Source organism: Rhinichthys klamathensis, unplaced genomic scaffold, assembly GCF_029890125.1.
Source record: "Rhinichthys klamathensis goyatoka isolate OS25496 unplaced genomic scaffold, OSU_Roscu_1.1 h1tg000111l_1, whole genome shotgun sequence".
Lineage (NCBI taxonomy): Eukaryota > Metazoa > Chordata > Actinopteri > Cypriniformes > Leuciscidae > Rhinichthys > Rhinichthys klamathensis.
Window position 1 is genome coordinate 10,372,572 of NW_026606649.1, and position 22,526 is coordinate 10,395,097.

At 38.8% G+C, this 22,526-nt stretch overlaps 1 protein-coding gene across 2 annotated transcripts in view; it reads left to right on the forward strand.

Annotated features, from left to right (window-relative positions):
- Positions 1-445: 445 nt before the first annotated feature.
- Positions 446-22,526, forward strand: part of epha6 (eph receptor A6) — a 163,951-nt gene continuing 141,870 nt past the window's right edge. For both annotated transcript variants that reach the window (XM_056254434.1, XM_056254435.1), the window contains exon 1: positions 446-1,119. In XM_056254434.1, the coding sequence (XP_056110409.1) occupies positions 1,044-1,119 (76 nt within the window). In that variant the 5' untranslated portion in view covers positions 446-1,043. The remainder of the gene's footprint in view (positions 1,120-22,526) is intronic.

Consider the following 22,526-nt stretch of genomic DNA (forward strand, 5'->3'; position numbering starts at 1 on the left):
AAGGTAGAAGTTTCCAGCCAAAAAGTGTTCTTCTTTTTTTTACAGTAATGTGTTGTGTTCTGACTGAAAATGGTGTAGGCTGCATTGATTTCATATTAAAATTCTGAATTTTGTTGTAAGTAATTGCTACAGTATATTCTTGTTAAATATATTCTACCAAAATTATATAGTGCACAATATTTTTCAGCTATTATTTTGGTATATACCATGGGTTTCATGCATTAATATAGTAAAGGAAGTTAAGCTTACTGTTATTGCAATTGTTGAAACGGGCTGAAGAAATGTTTCAGTTGTGTCAATCATGATGGAAACGAATTACATCGAGCCTAACTTATGCAGATTGAGGGTGTTCCGTCAGCCAGATGCAGACCAAATACTTACCGTGTATGTGCCATGTTTTAAATAAGCAAGCCGGACTTCCCTAGCCTTGAAAGAACCCACAGACAGCACAGAGTGGAAACGAACACCCTCTAGTGCTGATGAGCTGGTCTTCCGTCTAGATCCTCAAAACTCACTTGGGGTTTTCACCTCAGGATCGCGTTTCGCGTGCCCGAGACTGAAAGCGTCGTGGAAGCTCTCGTTTCAGCCTGGACTGTCTGTGTGCGCGAGACTGATTCGACAAGTTTAAGCGCGTAATACTCGCCAGGCTCGTGTCGACGGCACGTAGAGTCAAGAAGAGAAGCGCTTGTTAACGTTTAGAGAAGGGGGAAGCCCGTTAATGGATATTGACGACTGGAGAACATAACTAGTATATCGTTATCTCAAGTGTTGACAACCAGACATCGTTAGTGATAACTTATCTCACAGCCTCTATCCTATTTAATGGGTAAATTCTGTAAGTTTTTCAAGTGCCGCCGGTAGTTGTGCGTAATGGGCTGGCATTTATGTCGCTCTGTGTCCGCGGCTTCGCGGTGCGGGAACGAGGCGGCTGACGCGCAAATCGTGTACAATAGTTAAATGAATTGTATTACTGGATATTTCGTCGTGGACTATTTTCTTTAGTAACTCTCACCGACTTACGTCCACAACTGGATACAAAAAAAATGACTTTTCAAAGATTTTTCTTCGTGTTTGCTTTACCGGGATTGATGTTGTCGGACTCCGGCCATTCAAACCAAGGTGAGTTATAATGAACAGGTTGATAATATCATAGCATAATGCCTATTCATTTGCATAGTGTGTATGTTTATTGTGCGTATTGTGTGCAAAGGAGATGTTAAAATCGCATTCAGCCTTTCAATTTGACCAGAATAGCCTATTTGGCTAATGACACTTGTACCCAATTCAGAACATTGCACTTTGTTTTTTTTTGGTTTGCAGCTCAGTGCAGGAAATAAACGCACTGTTCACTGTCGTTCTGTAGTTCTGCAGGCTTATATGCTCAGCATCACTCAAACTGGGTACCCATAAGATATGGAAGACCGGGGAATGTTGTAACACATTCAACGCCTAAAACTTGTGTGTTTTGCGCTCTCAAACATTGATAGGAAATTCCCACATTTGTCTGTCATAGTAAAGTAGGTTATACATTTACAACTCTGTAAATCAAGGTCAAGTACAAAGAGTGCTCTTGACACTATACATGAGTTGGTTATACTAATTGAAAACAAAGGAATTTTAAATTCTATTTATGAATTTGTGCAAATAAAATGTATTGGATCATAAATGCACCTCCAACCCAACCTGCTTAATTTTATACATTTCATTATTCAAAATTGCAAACAAAGGCCTATAAGAAACATTTTTACTTCAAAACTAACAGCAAATAAAACTGCAACCAATACAGAAATACATAAAAATCGTATGCTAACATTTCTAAAACAGTTTGTGAGTGTATGTCACTCTCACAACTCTCTGACGCTGTCTCATTTTGTGCAATCTTTGTGGTTCTAGTAGAAATACAATGAAACGTAGTGCTGCCTTCCTTGTCAAAAGCTTGTTTTGATGTTAGAAAAAGAGAACCTGGTGGTTCTAATGATGAACTGTCAGGAAACAAGTCCAAAAAGGAGTACAACAGCTTGTACATCAGTCTGAAATGCATTTAGTATCTTAAGGGCAACTAAAGGTAAGGTTGTACAGATTTTTCAGATTTTTTTTTCTGAAAGTTCATTAACATTCATTAAAATAATCACAAACAAATTTTAAACCAGGCATGACATTTAACTTCTTACCTCAAAATTGTGTTTTGTCCAGTAAATAGTTTATATGTTTACACATAAACAATCATCTCAGGAGGGTGATGGGCATGTATAACTGTGATATCAGCCTAATTTATATTATTTAAAATTAGTTAAACTACACCATCAGTTTAACTAATTTTAAATAATATTAATTAGGGTGACATTACAGTTATACATGCCCATCACCCTCCTGAGGTGATTGTAGAAGTTTATGTGTAAACATAAACAATGTGTATGTACAACTTTGTACAACTCACCCTGTATTACAACACTCCTGGGTCTCACCTGTCTAATGTACTGAATTGCAGTGATGGCAATTCCTCATCGAACCTGTGTCCCCTTTCACCCTGCTTGCTCCCATCACTCCTCCCTTCTGTTTACACTCGCAGTTCGCAGTGGTCATTCACACACCAAATTAGGTAAATGGCAGTATTTTGAATACGAACATTACAAGAACAAGTGACTCTTATGTTATGTCTGTGTTGTGAAAGAGGGAGCATATTTGTGTGGGATGTGCAGAAGATAGAAAGAGAACACTCAAACCATCTGAGTTGGCTTGCACGCCATTTAAAAACTTTTTTCCCAATTATGAGTCATCTTATTTCTCCCGAGCTGCATGGGATGAAAAGCAGTTATTTAACAGGTCACTGTTTTCTCAGTTTAAACCATCACACATTAAACAATAGATCGATACAGTCCCTTCCAGTGTGAAGCTATAAAAATGTAAATTGAGGGTTTGCTGTACACTCAAACATAAATCCCTATTCGCGATTAACACTGATGATAATATCCAATTAGTATGCATACAGAGATGGCCCTACATGACCTCGCAATATATGCAACTGTTGTACTGCCATATAATAGGCTGCTATATTCTTTAGCACACGAATCAAATGGTTTTGTATTTCATATGCTTCTCTTTACCTCAAAAAAAAGAAAAAAGAAAAAAAGAAGGAACATTTTGCAGGGCACTCATTGTAGAACTCTTCAAAGCCCTTAAAAATCCATTTAAAAGAAGTCTGAATAAGCTTCTCTGAATAAGCTTATCACGCAATCTCATGTCTTCTCTCCTCCTCATGCTCGTAGCTGAATCTCGAATGCCTCTTTGACCCTCTTGTAAAACTAGTCACTATTTAAGCGCAGGTCTGTAAAAAGCCCCGCTTAAAACCACCTTTTTGCACTGATGCTTGACGGGCTGCTCTTGCCAATCATGCTCAACTGTCATCTCAAACCAAGAAAAACTAGAAAAGGGGTATTAGATCGCTGTAAGATAGCAATGTTCTCAAGCCATACTCGAATCAGTCCAGAGTGGTATTTAAGTGTTCAACAAGGGGTTTTTTTAACCTCCTTTTCCTCGTTTTTCATGCCTGCCATTGGTCAAAATGTGAGCAGATAAAGTGTGCATAATCCATTTTGATGTGCCCATTTAAGAGGACAGTCTAAAATGGGCACGATTCGGATGACTTTGGAATGTATATTGCTGTTCATAGCTTCCTGTAACATAGTTGAACAAAATTCAGAATTTAAGAATCTTGTGTTTTAGTTCATGACTGAATTGGAATTTATTTCTTCACAACGTTACACACAGTCATTTGTGATGCCAGCAATCAAAAGTTTGTTGACATTTCATTCGGTAACGTTAGGCAGTTTGGATTTATATGCTGTTTAATGCTGATGATCACGTTATTTTACATGTGCATAAGCAATGCTTCTATCACTTGTTTCTGATTATTTTTCACCTGTGTTTTGATCCAGAGATTCTGTACTATTTCAGAAGATGCATACTAGCGCCCCCGTTTAACAGTGAAAACATGGATTGGCGTAAAATTCTATCAATTGTGGGGAAGCATTGTGTCATAAATTATTGAAAATTATGTCAAAGGTGGGGAAAGAGAATGTAAAAAAAAATATATATATATATATATGTCGTTTATCATTTCTGTCGCTCAAACAGAAGAGCATGGCACTAGCAATGCCAAAGTCATGGTTTCGATTCACAGGGAATTCATGAACTGATAAAATGTATACCCTGAATTGCACTGTAAGTTACTTTGGATAAAAGCATTTGCTAAATGCCTAAAATGTAAAAACTTTAAGTTTTAGTCATTTTGTTTTGTGCTCTAGTAATAAAAAAAAAAAAAAAATATATATATATATAGCTTTAATTTATTATTATCAGTTTTAGTAATTCTTGTACTCCAACTTAATCTTATTTCAGTTTGTTTCAGTTCATTTGAATTCTTCTTCCTTGTGTTCAAATTCAAATTGCAATTCTGTTTGCTACCTCATTTTCAATTCAGGAATTGAAGGGGAGTTTAAAAGACATTCTCGATTCAGTTCTGAATGACTCACCAGCACCACCCTGGTACTAACTTGAGCTGCATGTGTGTTTGTCCTAGTGTTCATTGTGCCAGCTATTTGTTTAATTTAGTCTTAGTCTTGGTCCTTACATTTTATTTTTATTTTATTTTTAATCATATTCAACCTATAGTCAACCATAGTCAATCTATCCTGTTTTTTGTTTAGTCCAGTTTTAGTCAATTAAATTATTTTAGTCATACTATATGTCACAATTATGTTAGTTTGGACTCGAAATGTTTCGTCATCGTCTGCATTTGTCACGGACACTATTTATGTTCAGCTCTGATCATTTTCACCTGCTTATATGTTCGGTTCAGTTCAGTGTCCGGTATTGTTTATTGTGGATGTGTTATATGTTGCTCCGTTCCTGTTTTCGTGGATTATCGTGTGGATTTATACAAATATAACCGAGTTACCTTCATCTTCGTGTGTGTTTATACAACCAACCCAGTGAAAGTATAATGGTTAAACTGATAATCACAATTATTTTGCTCAACTTTTTTTTATAGATTGTTGTCATTTGAGAAAGTTATTTTTACATTTGACCAGAACTTTGGAACTTCCACCTATAAGCACAAATCAAGAGAATGTCAACATGGTTTGTTTGACTCATTTACTATTTTCCTACAGTATCCATTTAACACATTCTGTTGACTTTAATAAATGTTGCACCTACATGTCTACTAACTCTCATTAGAGTGTTAGTAGAGTATTAGTAGACTGGTAGGGTTATGCTTAGAATAAGTTGACATGTAGTTGCAAAGTTACTTAGTCAACAGGAAATTCAAACTGGACCATCACAATAAATTATTATCCAATATTATTATATAAATGAACACACTCTGTACATAGTTAAAACTGGGAAAACTTAAAAAGCTTCTCTCAAAAGCTAAAACAGTGAAATCCCTAATTGCAATTCCAATAATTCTAAATTGCGTATGTTTTTCTATATTTAAACAAGAACAAAAAAAAGTGTATTTTTTTACACACAGAGGTTTCATTTTTTGTTGTTGTTGATGGAATCATAAAGAGATTGTGTTCTATTTCATACATTTTAGTTTTTTTTTTTCACCAACAATTTTGTATGTTCATATAGACACAGTTAGAGTTTAATGATGTCGGTGTCATTTCATTGTCAGTGAACATTTTTCTTTACAGTTTTCATTAACAAAGTTTGCGAAAGTTAGCTAGTATTCTGATGCAGACAGTTGACTTTCTAGAGGAGGTTAGAATTTTGTTCTTTTGTTCAGAAAACAGTTTCACTTTAAAGGAAATATAGGTTAAAGTATACGCTTCTACGTTCCTTTCTCCAGGGAGCTGCAGTTTAAAGTGTGTTACAGCGACTGAGAAAAAGTGCTATGTAAACAGTAATTGTGTGCCTATTAGTAACAGAGGCCTGTTAATGGCCAGTGCCCTGTTTGTGTTGCTATCATTGCCGCGTGGAGTGCTCTTATTGATTTTATAGACTCCACGGAGCCAAACCTCTGAGGTGTCTCTCTTTATACCTTCAACATTTCATTGGCTCTTCAAAAAAAGTGAAAGAAGCAGGATAAGGCTTTGTGCCGCCTGCAGCAGTGGTATTTATGTGTGTCTGCCTGCTTTCTTTTTCTCTTCATCACATCAAGGTTATAGAAATCGGCAAATCGCCTTATTTTATTTTGTCGTTTTTGTATTGGTTTTAAAGAAATCTGATAGATTCACCCTTTTGCTCAGAGATTACATTTACAAAACCTGAATAAAACATAAAGATTTGTTACATTTGTTCAGTGACTGAAGAGATGAGCTTATTTTGGGTACATTGGCACACAGACCTGCTTGTGCCTCTCCATTGACTTTCTATTGTCGCTGGAATCAATTTGTAAATTGCACCTTGACATTTCCAGGGCCTGTCTGTGCAATGTGATCTTAGCCTTAACCCCTGCACCTCCTTTTCCTACTCCTTCACATCGTCTCAGGCACACTAAATGCCTGGCTAAAGACCACTAATGCATGCAGTGCTGTCCTTATCAGATCAATTTATCTCAAGCGTTCGACAAAGGGCCATTTTTCTCTGGTTGTGACATTCAAATTCCAAATGTCACCTTTCTCGTCTTCATCTCTCATCTCAAAGAAAAAAAAAGAGAGAACATGAGTTGAATGGATCTCTGCTTTCTTGTCACACTCTCACATGCACACACCTTTTTTTCTCTTTCCAACCATTATTATCTCCTTGATCCAAGATTCAAAGGAATTTGTTTAGATCGTTGGGCTTAGTAAGTCAGTGCACTGTTGGTTCTAGTCCAGAGTATTATATAATGAATTTATTGTGACTGATGTTTGAATTTTATACAATAAAAAATATATTTCCATGCAATGATAAAAAACACTTTAGTTTAGTGTCCCTGTCAGTATTGGCCAATAGTGGATATGGAAATGATCTGATTTATAGCCTGAATCATTCTTCATGGATATGATTATTTAAGGACAAATGGCAGTAGCTACACCATGCTACTGTATCTGGATTCATTCCCCCTTGACTGAAGATCAATGACCAATCAATACTACATCATTGCTACCAAAAGCAGAAATTGACAAGCATACCAATCTAGTCATATCCCATTTAGCTAACATTACAGACTCCATGTTTGATGTTGCTGCTTTTTCACTCAATTTAAGAATACGTTTTAATACGTTTTTTACTATGTATGATGCTTAAATTAGTGGAGCTACTGACTACATCATCTTTGGTGCCTTTCTTTGGTTATCCTGTAGATCTGCTTCACTGCCATCATTTTAGATCGGAAGAAATATTATTCAACTATATGCATAGTAAAGCTGAATTCACTCTGAATGGGTTTAGATTTTGTTTTTACATTTAAATGTGTCACTTTATGGGATGTTCTAATAGGATCCATTCAACAACTCATAGAGCTTAAACACATCAAGATCCAGATCTTTTGACATGACACATCAAAGAAACATCTAAACTATAGAGGCAGCCCAGATGCTCAAGGTTTTTCTCTAGCCGTCTTTTCTTTTTTATACTTTCCTCCTTTCCATGTGGCCTACTTTAGGGACTCCAGATTTTTACAGACAGACATAGGCGCTAGCTGCCACTTCTGATGTGTCTCTGTTGATGTCTCACTCTCCATGCTAAGGCGGAGGGAGAGAGACAACAAATATTCAGCAGTTGATTTGGTTTGAAATGAAGCTTGTGGATCTTGTCAACACCAGTTATAACGATTCAGCTGCAGCAAGAAATCCCGCTCTGCTTTTTCTAATAAGACCATCAATAATTGCCCCATCTGGAAAACATCTTGCCATTTGCAGCATTACCCTTGCCAGTTCCATTATCTACTTCTAATGGCTGATCATTTGAATTTACTATACTACCTTAATTTCAAGTAGTTGTACAGTTTTCAATGAACATCTCTCCCCTTTTTTCTATTGTCAAACGACTTCATTATGAAATTCACTATAAATACCACATAGTTTTTTGATATGGGAGCCAGAATTTGTGGCATCAAGAACCAGTGGTTCTCAACCATTTTGACTCGGCCCCTCACTATCAATATTTAAAGGCCCACCTACAATATGCATATTTCTGGTATTTCTAATTGAATTCTGAAATTGAAATTGAAAACTGTAATTGAAACTGGGAGTGTAGATACAATATATTAATTAACCACAATTCATTTAAACAAAGTTGGCATGAAACGGAAGTTGTGATAGTCTTTTCTTCCCTATTATGGTGTGTTGATCTGGATAAGGTTCGGTAAACCTTGGGATAAACAGAGAGACTAATATTCGAGACTAATATAGGTACTAATAGGTACTAATATTAGAGACTAATATTAGATGCCATTATTCTTATGATGTAACGAGTACATCTGGTGTTATGGGAAGTGTTCCTGGCACCGGATGACCTAATTTATGCAGCCTAACAACATGATTTTAATTATAGAAATTGATAATGTGCTATGTGTATGCCAGGTTAAAGAGATGTGTTTTAGTCTAGATTTAAACTGACAGAGTGTGTCTGCCTCCCGAATAATGCTAGGAAGACCGTTCCAGAGTTTAGATGCTAAATAGGAAAAGGATCTACCGCCAACAGTTGATTTGTATTATCAACTGGCCAGAATGTTTGTGCCCGTTGGGAACACTGTAAAAAAAACGACAGCATATGTTTTTTTTTTTTTTTTTTTACATTACTTTAGCTCATCAAAACAATTTAAGCAATTCCATCTTTTTTATAGTTGTATGAGATTCACCTTGATTGTTTACGTTATTTTTAATTTAATTTAGGTTGAAATGACTTGAACAGCCTATTTGATTAAAATATTTAAGAGGGCAACTGAACTTAAGTTAGCTAATAGCTAATAAAATAGGAATAGAAATAGGTAATAGGTATGGGATTTTTTTTTTTTTTTTTACTGTAGATAGTTGTGGTTTTCTATTGCTGTGATGTGAGAGACAGGTTGTCCTGCCCTCACTCTGTAACGTTGTGTGGCTGCAATGATCGCACGATGCAGAAAATTCAATAACAAAGTATTTACTTGGAAACATGGAGAATATACACTCACCGGCCACTTTATTAGGTACCCCATGCTAGTAACGGGTTGGACCCCCTTTTGCCTTCAGAACTGCCTCAATTCTTCGTGGCATAGATTCAACAAGGTGCTGGAAGCATTCCTCAGGGAGTTTGGTCCATATTGACATAATGGCATCACACAGTTGCCGCAGATTTGTCGGCTGCACATCCATGATGCGAATCTCCCGTTCCACCACATCCCAAAGATGCTCTATTGGGTTGAGATCTGGTGACTGTGGAGGCCATTTTAGTACAGTGAACTCATTGTCATGTTCAAGAAACCAATTTGAAATGATTAGAGCTTTGTGACATGGTGGAAGTAGCCATCAGAGGATGGGTACATGGTGGCCATAAAGGGATGGACATGGTCAGAAACAATGCTCAGGTAGGCCGTGGCATTTAAACGATGCCCAATTGGCACTAAGGGGCCTAAAGTGTGCCAGGAAAACATCCCCCACACCATTACACCACCACCACCAGCCTGCACAGTGGTAACAAGGCATGATGGTTCCATGTTCTCATTCTGTTTACGCCAAATTCTGACTCTAACATCTGAATGTCTCAACAGAAATCGAGACTCATCAGACCAGGCAACATTTTTCCAGTCTTCAACTGTTCAATTTTGGTGAGCTCTTGCAAATTGTAGCCTCTTTTTCCTATTTGTAGTGGAGATGAGTGGTACCCGGTGGAGTCTTCTGCTGTTGTAGCCCATCTGCCTCAAGGTTGTGCGTGTTGTGGCTTCACAAATGCTTTGCTGCATACCTCGGTTGTAACGAGTGGTTATTTCAGTCACTGTTGCCCTTCTATCAGCTCGAACCAGTCTGGCCATTCTCCTCTGACCTCTGGCATCAACAAGGCATTTCCGCCCACAGAACTGCCGCTCACTGGATGTTTTTTCTTTTTCGGACCATTCTCTGTAAACCCTAGAGATGGTTGTGCGTGAAAATCCCAGTAGATTAGCAGTTTCTGAAATACTCAGACCAGCCCTTCTGGCACCAACAATCATGCCACGTTCAAAGTCACTCAAATCACCTTTCTTCCCCATACTGATGCTCGGTTTGAACTGCAGGAGATTGTCTTGACCATGTCTACATGCCTAAATGCACTGAGTTGCCGCCATGTGATTGGCTGCTTAGAAATTAAGTGTTAACGAGCAGTTGGACAGGTGTACCTAATAAAGTGGCCGGTGAGTGTAGAAATCAAACTCATAGAGCACTACCATACAAACATAAACAAGACTTGAACAGAGGAAACTAAGGGATTAAATACACACATATTGGTTAACAGTACTAAGAACCGATGTGTAATATAATCAGTGATGATAGAAACTAAGTAGCAACCTGAACTCAAACCGGAACATGGCAAAGAATAAAAATGAAGCCAAAACAGACAAAAACAGAACTAGAACGTAACGCCAGCAAACACGACATCAGAAGGTCATGCAAGAGACAGGGGAAGTTATTTTGATTGAAGTTCAGGGCAAAAAAAAAATAATTATTCAACTTTTAAAATAAATACTACAATATTCAAACGCTATCTCACGACCAATTCATACGAGGTGGCTAATTCGTACAAATTAACTTGTATGATTTGTCTAAACCCCAGTGATGGGTAAGTTGAGGGGCGGGGCCAGGGGTAGGTCATTCTTACGAATTCATACGATCAGGCAACTCGTAAAATATGTAGGCCTACGCTTTAGAAAAAATCGTACGAATCTGTACGAGTGAGGTCGTATGAATTCGTACGAGTTAGCCACCTCATAAACTACGTATGCATTTTTGTGAGATCAGGTTGAATATTCCATAAAAAATAAGAACAGTCTATCGTGATTTCATGGTATCTTTAATAATTTCACACTGAAATAGTTTGCTTAATGTATTTGTCTGAAATAATCAAAAAAAAAAAATGTATTCAATAAAAATCAATCAATCAAAATCAATCAAAATCAATCAAAATCAATCAATCAATCAATCAATCAATCAATCAATCGATCAAAATCAATCAATCAATCTGTCATTCTGTCAATGTGGTCAGAAAAATAAACTTTAATTCAAAGGGAAAACAAGTTTATTTTTCTTACCTCATTTACTTTGATCACCAAAATGACATATTTAAAGGGTTTTTTTCTTGTAAAAAAATGTCTTCATGCCTTAAAATAGCTTGAATGTAACTCTACACCCTTGCCTCATTTAATATACGGGGTACCATGAATATGCAAACTAGCCCTGCCTTTACACACTCACACCAGCTCAGAGATCCACTCGTTGACGATCACACGTTGACGTGATTGGTAGTTTTTAACGTAAGAAACACCAGCGATTTCAAATCGCTTGTTTGAGACTATCTTTGGTTCACTTCAGTTTTAAGTTGTAAATACTCAGCAATGGTGTTGACTTTTGAATTTGCACATGGTTTGTCTACCGCGCAGACAAACGCCAACAAACACCAACAAACAAGTTGGCCGTTGGATTTAGAACAAGGGTAACACACTGATCAGGCGCTTGTCTGTGCGGTGTGAATAGGCCATAAAAACAACATTAAAAACTTGATTTTTCAGGAGCTGTATGCTCTTCATTTCAGATTAGAGTTTTTTAATATATTAATAATAACTTATCAATTTAAATACTACTTTTGTCATCCATCCTAAGGCCCCCTTGGAAGTTTGCTATAGCCCCATGGTGGGTCCCAGACCCCTGGTTGAGAACCATTAATCCAAAAATACCAACATATTACCAATTGAAGCCTTTCACTTTTGGCCTTAAAAGAGGCTGTGCAGCATTAAGTAAAAATGTTTACATAAAATGTGGGGAAATACATATGTAAACTTTTCTTTTTGTTCTCGTCATACACACATATGCACATAGCTACACATAATGCAAACTTATCACAGTGTGAAAACAATCTTAAAGCCATGATTTATGATTGTTTTGTACTATTTTTTGGAATGGATTCTGTGGAGTTGGCTCATGCATGTACAATGTGCTAGTTTGTAGTCACTGCTCAGTGAGATGAACATGTACCCCTGAGAGACTAATGTAGAGCCATTTTCAGCAAGGCTAAATCAGACTCTTTATCACTGTCAACCTGGGAAGAATAGGTTTAGGTTTTCGATGTTGAACTAGCAATTAACATGTCCATCATTGAGGCTCTGATGGTGGTGGTGCTACAGGAATACCAGGTACTAAATATGCCTGTGGGTTAATGGCAGTTGCTTATAAGATCATATGACCGCTCCTGTGGAGGGGGATGAGACAGGGATTGAAATACGCCCATAAATGATGGTGACTGCACATACTGTAGCTAGTTCTTGTGGAGGTCTGAGACTCACATGATCTAGGTCCCTTTTCAAAATCCCCTCTCACACAAATTTTATTTTTATTTTTTTAAACAGGAAAAGATTAAAGACAATCGGGCCTGACTCAGTATAAAACTGATTTTCAGCAGGTTCCTGTTCTGCAGAACATAAATACGTCATACACAACAGAACTCCTAGACAAGATAGCAACAAACACACAAACCAAGAGAATAAGCATCAGAGGGAGGCCATGAAGCCATCTCAGTGGTCACAGATATACCTATCCAACGCAGTCAATGCTACTGAAGTGCGTCCATTTAAGATTTGATAATACAAGTTTATTCCATGGCTTATTTTATAGTTCTGAAATGTCAAGGCATTACACAAAGATAGTGCAATACAGTGGTGAGTCCAGCCTGGAAGCCTGTTGTGGATCTTATAGGCTCTATTATAGAGTCTTGATACAGGTTCAAGAAATCTCATTTGTTGTGAGTGACCAAACAGGTAAACAATACGACAGAGTGGACATAATGATGGCATGAAGATATGTTTTAGAAACAGAAAGTAACAAATATGGTCTAATTTTATAAACAAATAACTTTTGGTTTAACTTTCTGGTTAAGGTTTGGACATGGTCACGATAAGTAAGATGTGAGTCAAGAGAGACTCCCAGATACTTATACGTGGATACGATTGAAAGCTTTTGATTAGAAAAGGTGATGGGATTGGATATAGATAGCTGTCTCATAGATGAATAAAAATACATACATTCTGTTTTCTTAATATTAAGTGTTAAATGGTTATTTTGCAGCCAATTATGTAAATGCTGCAGATTCAATTCAACTTTATTGTCAGACTCAGGGTCCATTAGAAAAAACACACAACATTACAGACACCCAACACCTCAAAACATAAAAACAAAAACAAAAAATTATAAAAGACAATTATACCAGTGGTTCCACAGAGGTGACTGGTATCACACAACACTTTTACTAGGATTTGTCAGTAGCTTAATAATGCCATTCTGAGAGCCATCCAGTCGACCAATAAATTTGTACATCAGATTTCTCAACAACGCATGGAGAGTGTTGACTCTTGCCTTACAAAACAAGTCGCTTGCACTGCACCACCTAGGTTTCTTAAGCAATATCCGCACACAGTCATTATAGGCCACCTGAAGCTTATGTATGGTTGTCTTTTTGAACTTGGCTCACAATGGGGCAGTGTAGAGTGGAGTACAATAGGCTTTAAAGAGCCTTATCTTAACATGGTCTGAACACATATAACATTTTCTTGCTAACATATTAGCTTGAGCATAAAGCATACGACACTGCCTATATATGTCATCATCATCAGACAATTGATCTGTGAGGAAGTGCCCCAGGTATTTTGTTTTATTACAAGTACTTAGCACTTTACCTGACAGATAAAACACTGGAAAGTTGAGGTCTTTATCCCCTTTTGCTCTGCATATCATGACAACACTCTTCTTAGCATTATACTGCACATCATATTTGAGCCCATACTCAGAACATATATTTAGCAACTGTTGAAAACCAGCACTGCTAGGTGAAACAATAGCCAGATCATCGGCATACATAAAATGATTTATTAGAGCGGTACCAATCATACAACCAGTTTTGCCGCCTCTTAGTTGTTCTGATATGTCATTCATATACAGGTTAAAAAGGGCTGGGGAGAGTAACCCCCCTTGTCATACTCCGTTACCAACACTAAACGGAGTGGAGACTCTATTACCCCATCTGACCTCTATACTCTGGTTGGCATACCAATATGCCAGGATTCTTATCATGCTGTCTGGCACGCCCCTCAGTTTCAGTTTCAGAAACAACTTCCGGTGATTGACTCGGTCAAAAGCTTTAGAGGCATCTATAAAGCCAATTAAAACTGAGGAGTTTTGCCTCCTATACACTTCAACTACTTCTTTCAAGGCATAGATACACAAATCAGTACCATGTTTAGCCTTAAAGCCAAACTGGTTGTCTGTGGTATCAATATACTCACTCAGGCGATCTAATAAGATCCTCTCTAAAACTTTAGATATAACACTAGCTAGTGCGGTTGGCCTATAGTTCTCCACACTTCCAACCTTGCCAGCCTTGTCTTTAATGACAGGCACAAGAGTAACGGCTAACATCGAGTCTGGTAACATTCCATGGGTCATAAAGCCATTAAAGCAAAAGGCAAGAAGGGCTGCAACCTTTGGGCTTGCATACTTTAGATGCTCTGCTATAATTTGATCTGAGCCACTTGCTTTATTATCAGATAACTGAGAAATTGCTTGATGGACCTCTTGAGTTGTGATTTCCAGTATATCTCTTTTGGCAATATTTCCCACTTTATAAGGATCACTATTGACACAGTTAAATCTGTGTTAAGATCTGTGTTAAGTTTGCAATTAATTGTGTAAATGTTTGGGCCAGACAAAAAAATAACAGTGTCATCAGCATATAACAAAGAACTATAAATATTAAACACATAAGGAAGATCATTAATGTACATAAGGAAAAGTAAACGAACTAAAATTCTGCCCTGTGGAACTCCCATAGAACACACTCGTGACTGAGATGTTACTGAGACGATTTTTACAGTCTGAGATCTGTCACTTAAATATGATATAAACATATCTATTACAGAGGAGGACAAATGCAAATAAAGAAGTTTATTTAACAAAATTTGATGATTAACTGTATGGAAGGCTTTTCAAAAATCTATGTATATAGCTCCAGTAACCTGACCCTTATTTAAAGACGCCCGTATCTGCGCAGTAAAAAGCAGCAAAGGCGACATGGTTGACCGCAAGGGTCGAGAGTCATGCTGGCAATCACTGAGCAAGTTATTATATTCAAGGTGATTAATTAGTTGATTATATAATGTTTTTTCAAGTAACTTGGAAACAGTTGGAAGAATTGCAATTGGGCGGTAGTTGGAGACATTGGTTGGATCATCAGACTTAAAAATCGGGGTGATCTGGGCCGTTTTCCACATGGCAGGAAATACTGACACCACGTCCAAAAACACAGCCACGTCCAAGTGATCTGAGGGCGCGGGCGATTCGGTCTTTTCCGGCAAGCGCCGGAAAGCGCTGGAAGGGATCTCTCGCGCGTGTACGTCACTCATTGTTTACACAGAACAGAGTGTAGTGTTTACAAGAGGTAAAAACGATATAAATACTGTTTGTTTTCTCACACAAACCGCTCGTTTCGTGTCTTAGGCCATCAATGTGTACTTACATTTACGAGTCATTAAATCATGTTTAATTTGGACTTCTCTGTGCATGCTCTTTGAGGAAGTTACCATAGACCTGCATTATATGACTGACAGACAAGAACGGTTTGACCTAAAAATATCAAAATTGAAACTACTGCGGAAACAAAGACACCTACATCTTGGATGCCCTTGAGGTAAGCTAAAACATACCAAAAATTAATTTCAAAGTGAACTATCCCTATAAGGGCACTTTCACACTAGGGGCCCTATCTTGCATCCGGCACAAATGACTTTGTACACTGATGCATGTATCATTCCTATTTTGCACCCGCGCAAAGTGGGCTTTTCCCTCCACAGACGCACGTCAGTAAACTAGGAAATTAACTTGCGCTCCCTGGGCGGGTCGGCGCAAAAAGGAGGCGTGTTTCGGCGCAAACATTCCCTAGTGCTATTTTGCAGTTCCAGAAAACAATTCCGCCACTGACCAGAAAAAACCTAGTCTAAAGTCACTATAATGCAAAAATTGTCTTCGGCGGAAAGCCAGCTGTCTTTGGAACGATTTTGAACAGACGCAAGTGTGTTTCTGTATCTTTTCTTTGAAAACAAAACCAAAGGTTAAAAAAAAGAAGAACAAATGTGAGGCGAGCAATTCTATCCATTTTGAGGCCTTTTAATTCATAGCGGTGCCGGTTACCAAGCAACACGATTACGCGCCAGCTGCGTACCGCTGTTCGGATACAAATAATATAATGTGCACACAGTCCATCGAGGGCAGGGGGAGGGGGGAGCAATCGAACTTGGGTTCGGAACAGGCAATCGAACGAAGTGTGAAAGCGCCCTAAAATACACATAAGAGTTGGCGGAGATATGTTCGTGGGCAGTGCGCCGTTGCGCTTCGGGCGACCCGAGTACGAGTCCCGGCTTTCCCGATCCCGTCCCCCGTCTCTCTCCCGCTTTGCTTACTGTCTGCTTACTGTCCTATCATAATAAAGGCAAAAGTTACAAAAAATAATCTTAAATACTCATGGAAACTAGCAAAAACATTTATCATTTTTAAAAATACACCCTGATGTCTACGCAAGCAGCAATAATAATCAAAATAATAACTTTTCAAACTTGATATGACACCATGTAATAACATGATAACGGACATACGATAACGAATGTGGAATGTGTGTGGGGCAAGGTGTGCAAGAACCTGCGTGGCCTGAAGATACATCAGGCCAAGATGAAATGCGTGCAGATGGTGCAAGAGTCACAGTGCTCAGGAACTATGCCTGGTGAGACGCAGGAGGAGCAAGGCCCGGAATCAAACCACAGTGCTCCAGGTGACTCAAGCTCCAGACCCATGCAGAGCATCTGAAATTCAAAGGGTTAAGTGGCCCTAAACTTACAAAGAGAAGGAGTGGCTCCAGTATGACAAAGATGCCAATGCCATTTTGGAGGCAACTACCAAGGGTGATGCTGATCAACTCCTCCAGACAATGACTACTATTATCGTCAGCCTAGCTACTGAGAGATTTGGGCTGGAGGAGAAGGGAGCAGTGAAACACCCCTAAATTAAGAACAACAGGGCAGTCAAGATCTATCAGCTGAGGCAGGAGCTGAAGAGTCTGAGGCTGAGGTTCAAGGCAGCGACAGAGGAGTAGAAGGGACCTCTTTCAGAGCTGCGTAACATCTTCCACAAGAAGCTTGTGGCCTTGAGGAGGGCTGAGTGGCATAAGAGGCAAATGAAAGAGAGAGCTAGGAAGCAAGCTGGCTTTCTAGCAAATCCATTTGGACTTACAAAACAGCCCTAAGGCAGAGCGTGTTACCTTATAGGGTTTATAAAAAGCTGTCCAGGTCTACTCAACAGGCTATGAAGGATCTTAAAGGTGATCTGGAGGAGGGACAAGGTAGCCTACTAGTAGAGGTATGCGGAAGGGTTGTGGATACAGAAGGAGGAAGAGTCAAAGAAAATCGATCAAGTCAGGACCATCTCGCTGCTCAGTGTTGAACTATCTTGGAGTGGCATGAGCTCAGGAAAGGAATTATCACTAGATGTACCATTTCAGTGATCCTTTTTGCACTTGCCATGAACATGCTAGTGAAGTCTGCTGAGGTGCAGTGTAGAGACCCCTCTCAAAATCTGGCGTCCGACAACCACCGATTATGGCTTTCATGGATGACCTAACAGTGACAACAGCATCTGTTCCAGGGAGTAGGTGGATCCTAAAGGGCCTTGATGAGCTGATGACTTGGGCACGCGTGAGCTTCAAGCTGGCAAAATCCAGATCCCTGGGGTTGAAGAAAGTGTAGGTCACTGAGAAGTTCTTATTTACACTTGGCAACACTCAGATATCATCCATTATGGAAAAAAAAAAAAACAGTTAGGAGCCTGGGGAAGATATTCGACTGTAGCCTGAGAGACACGACAGCCATCCGAACCACCAACCAAGAGCTAGAAGCCTGGCTAGTTGCAGTGGACAAGTCAGGCCTAACTGGCAAGTTCAAAGCTTGGATATATCAGCATGGTATCCTACCAAGGATTATCTGGCCTCTTCTAATCTATGAGGTCCTGATCATCACAGTGGAGGGCTTTAAAAGGACAATCAGCAGGTTCTTAACCCGCTGGGGACTAAGCCCTTTTTGGTCCGTTTTCTCTATTTTTACTTTTGGGCTTATAAACCATATGTAATGGAGATGGAACACTATGTGTTTGGTATCTATGGATTCAGAAGACCCTAAGATAACATAAGCATGCATGTAATGTGTTTATAAAGGAAGTATGAGTGAAAAATGTACTATAAACTAGAGAATTTCAAAAACGGAAATTAGATTTTTGTCATTTATTTCTGAAAATCACACATCACACAACAATAGTGAACAGTTTTTGAACAAAAAAATATATTTGTCAAAGCCTTTGCTTGACAGACATGTGTAATTGTTAAATAAAATGTGTAAAGAACAATGAAAACTGTAACTTTATTTACAAATAGTCCCAGGCGTTTTTCTTAGGAATGCTTAGAATTTTCTAAGCAAGCTTTCTCCTCGTCACTCTCCAGTAATTGTTCCAGAGCTTGTTCCACCGTAAATCGTTTACTGCTTGCCATCATAAAAGTGCTAAAACAATAAATAATGCTATAATTGTATGTATGTGCATATATATATATATATATATATATATATATATATATATTATAATTGTTCTGTCTCTCTCTCATATAAATCTCTGATAATCCGCTCCGTAAACCTCCGTTCGCTCTCTCTCCTTCTCTCCATTCAACGCTGTTTGCGTCATATCCCTAACTATATAGTACCACCCCTTGCAAGGCTACAGAGTCCTCTGATTTGCTAGAAACGTCATGGTAACCTTCCTCTGATTGGGTAAGAAAAATATTTCTCCATCGGCAATTTTTCAATTGGTTGTTGTTCGCGGAATCTGCCAAACAACATCGATTTCATTGGCCTTTTACATAGTGGTATTGCGCAACAAGGAAGTGTGTATATTTACAAGCCGGGTATCACTGTTTTCAGCGGAATCTGAGGAAGACGGTAAAAAAGACCGCAGCTCTCTATCATAAATAGTTTTTAAGATAATTACACATTTGTAAAAGTATGCCATTTTGGGCGGTACCGCCCAATCCGTCCCCAGAGGGTTAAGGACGTGTCTGGGACTACCTCAAAGTCTGAGCAGCATTGCCTTATACAGGCAACTCAACAAACTGAAACTCCCCCTCAGCAACCTAAATAATAATGGTATAATGGTAATAATAATGGTAATAATTCATGGTGACTTGTACTAGGGAGGTGCCGTAATACCATGAGTCTGGTGACCCAAAAGTCTCTAAGGCGAGGATTGAGGTCAGGACAGGGCGGAAATGGAAGGCATCTAATGTTGTGGATGATGCTGAGTCATGTTGGTGGGCAAAGTGGCTCAAGGAAGAGCAGACCCGGGTAGCAATATGTCATCCCGCTACGGCACGATAAGGGGGAAGGACACAAAATCTCAGCTCCAGGATGAGGTGTGGGCATTGCTTGAGGAAGTGCGAACCAGCAGTATGGTTGGGATGTGGCAGCAGGGAGCCTGGACAAGGTGGGAACAAGTAGCTGAGCGTAAATTAACTTGGGCTTAATCCAGGCTGTCTACGATGTACTAACAAGACCGTCAAACTTGTTCTGCGGGGGGTAGGCAGAGTCACCAACTTGCCTTCTGTGCCTGAAGAAATGCACCCTGGAACATCCTTAGCCGCTGTCCAAAAGCACTGAGTGAGGGGCGCTATCATTGGCATCATGACAAATTCTTGAAGGCCATAGCAGACACCATCTCCAGCATAATTTCCCACTGTAAGCGCCTTCACCCAGTGAAGAAGAACATCACTTTTGTCAGGGTTGGGGAGAAGGGAACACCAGCAGCTAGGACCACCTCATCTTGCCTGCTAACATCAGCACAGGACTGGGAGCTGAAGGTTGACCTGGGAAAGCAGCTTAAGTTTCCAGAAACTGTTGCAATAACATCGTTAAGGCCAGATATGGTACAGATCTCAGAATCCTCCAAGTAAATTATACTCTTAGAACTTACTGTTCCCTGTGAGGACTGTATCGAGGAGGCCAGTGAGAGGATCAGAACTAAGTACAGCGAGCTGGTACAAGAGTGTCGAAGTAACGGCTGGCGAGCAAGGTGCAAGCCCATCGAGGTGGGATGCAGAGGGTTTGCAGTCCAGTAACTCAGCAGGGCCTGTAATATTCTGGATATCAAGGGGGCCAGGAAACAAAATGGCCTGAAGTCTGCCACGGAGGCAGCCGAAGTTGCTTCAAGATGGCTATGGACCAGGAGAGAAGAGCTGTGGATGGGGTAGTGCTACCTGGACACAAGTCGGGGCTTGATCAACCCCGGCTGGGTCGCCTGGGCGAGGGTGTCTGATTGTTGAAAGACCCGAAACACCGATGACCCCAACATCAGTGATGATGTGTCAAGGTGCATCACATGGTGATGTATGCTAAAAGTAAATAATAATAATAATCACATCAAACACAGTATGACCTTCACTCTATTCTTCTTTCAGTTCACCAGCCACTCACTTTCATGTTAGTTTTTTTGGGAGAAGTGGATGAATTTACTTATATTATATCTAACAGACTGATGATGATGATGAAATGCTACTGAAAAATGCATTTAAAATGATTTGACACAAATGACAACACAACACAAATTACGTATTTACACATTTGAGAATCACAATATAATATTAACTAGTTTAAGAAATGCATGAATTTTCTGAATAAGAATTAAAAAATTAAAAAAAATTAAAACTAATACATTTGTCATACAGCACTGTGACTGCATCTCGGGACAGGTTTTATGTGTCACTATGGAAATAAGAATGTGATTCATTCTTAAAAAATGGTCACGTAAAAAAACACTAAATATTTTAAACGTGTGTGTGAAAGTGTTAAAGTTTAACCGCGTTGCATCCCAATTATGAATTCTTGATGATTTTCAAAGGATCGTGGGTGGTGCCCTTTTTGTAGGTCAAATAAGTGGTTTGACAAAAAAATATCTCATGTCTAATTCATATTCAAGAATTGAGACCTAACTTTCACCAATTCAATGTGCATCATTGACTGGCTTTAGGCCTAATCTGGTAAATATCTCTTAATAAAGTCATTACAAATTGATCATTCTGTCCCGATATGCTTACAGACATGTTTAATCTCCTTTCATTGTAAGGGAGAAAGTAAGTGCGGAAATTTAGGGATAATATGACTCAAGACAGAGACACTGGGTCTAGACAGAGGTGTAATGTGATTCAGAATGAGTAGCCAAAGTGCCTAATCCTCTAATTCACATTTTTCTGTTTGGGTGTGTTAGTAGAACAGATCCATCACTTCCAGGCAGAATTATCAGGCATTGTCAAGCAAATTTGATCAGGGCGAACAGTAGTGCTCAACCTGTCTGCAGACTCTCTACAGACAGGCACTCTTCGAGGATCATTACGTTAACTCTTTGACAACACATAGACGGATAAGCTGATTATTAACTCAGTATTGCAACACATATTCAGAAGCTGTCTTACACACAAACCGCTGTGCTGAGTGAGAATAATGATCACTTGTACACCAACCAAAATCAAAAGACATACTTACTATTGAAGTATATTTTTTTTTAACTTTAAATATGGAATTTTGGATAAGTAGAAGAGAGAATGACACATACCCAGACTTTTTTGTGTTGAGAATATTACGCCCATGACACAGTCTTATTGATAGACATTGTAATTAAGTCCTGGTGTTGAGACAGAGGAAATTGCACATTCATCATATCAAACTGGCACATGTGGGTGAGCAATTTTTTTATTTTGTTGAACAGATGAATCACCTGCTGGGGGCAGTGGATGTGACTAGCTTCAAAGAGCAAATTTTATAAGCATGCAGGCTAAATGTGGTGTGTTCATTTATGATTGGTGGTAGATAATTTAATATTTGTATTCTTCTGCTGTGGTTTTTGCCTTAGTGTCTTTTGTCTCTGTTAATGATGTCAGACTCAAGGGATCCATTAAGAGTCTCACTGCCTGATTGTTGGTACTTTAATCTTGTAAGTCTCATTTCTTTGAATCTTAATCAATTGCTTTAAGTTGGCATCAACAACTTAATTGTGTTTGGGTGTTTTATTGTAGCTGCTTTTTTTTTTTTTTTTTTTTGCTGAATTTTCTTTTCATACTCACGCTGTTTTGAATTTGTTAATTTTCTTCTTTTGAAGAATGTAGTAATGCCACTTTTTTCCATGCATTTACATTGAAAGGAGACTGGAGATTTAAGCGTCAAAAAGAAAATCACCATAAAATGATCATAGAAGTAGTCCATATGTAACTCCTACGGTTCTACTCGCACCCCTCCGGGTGGGATTCGA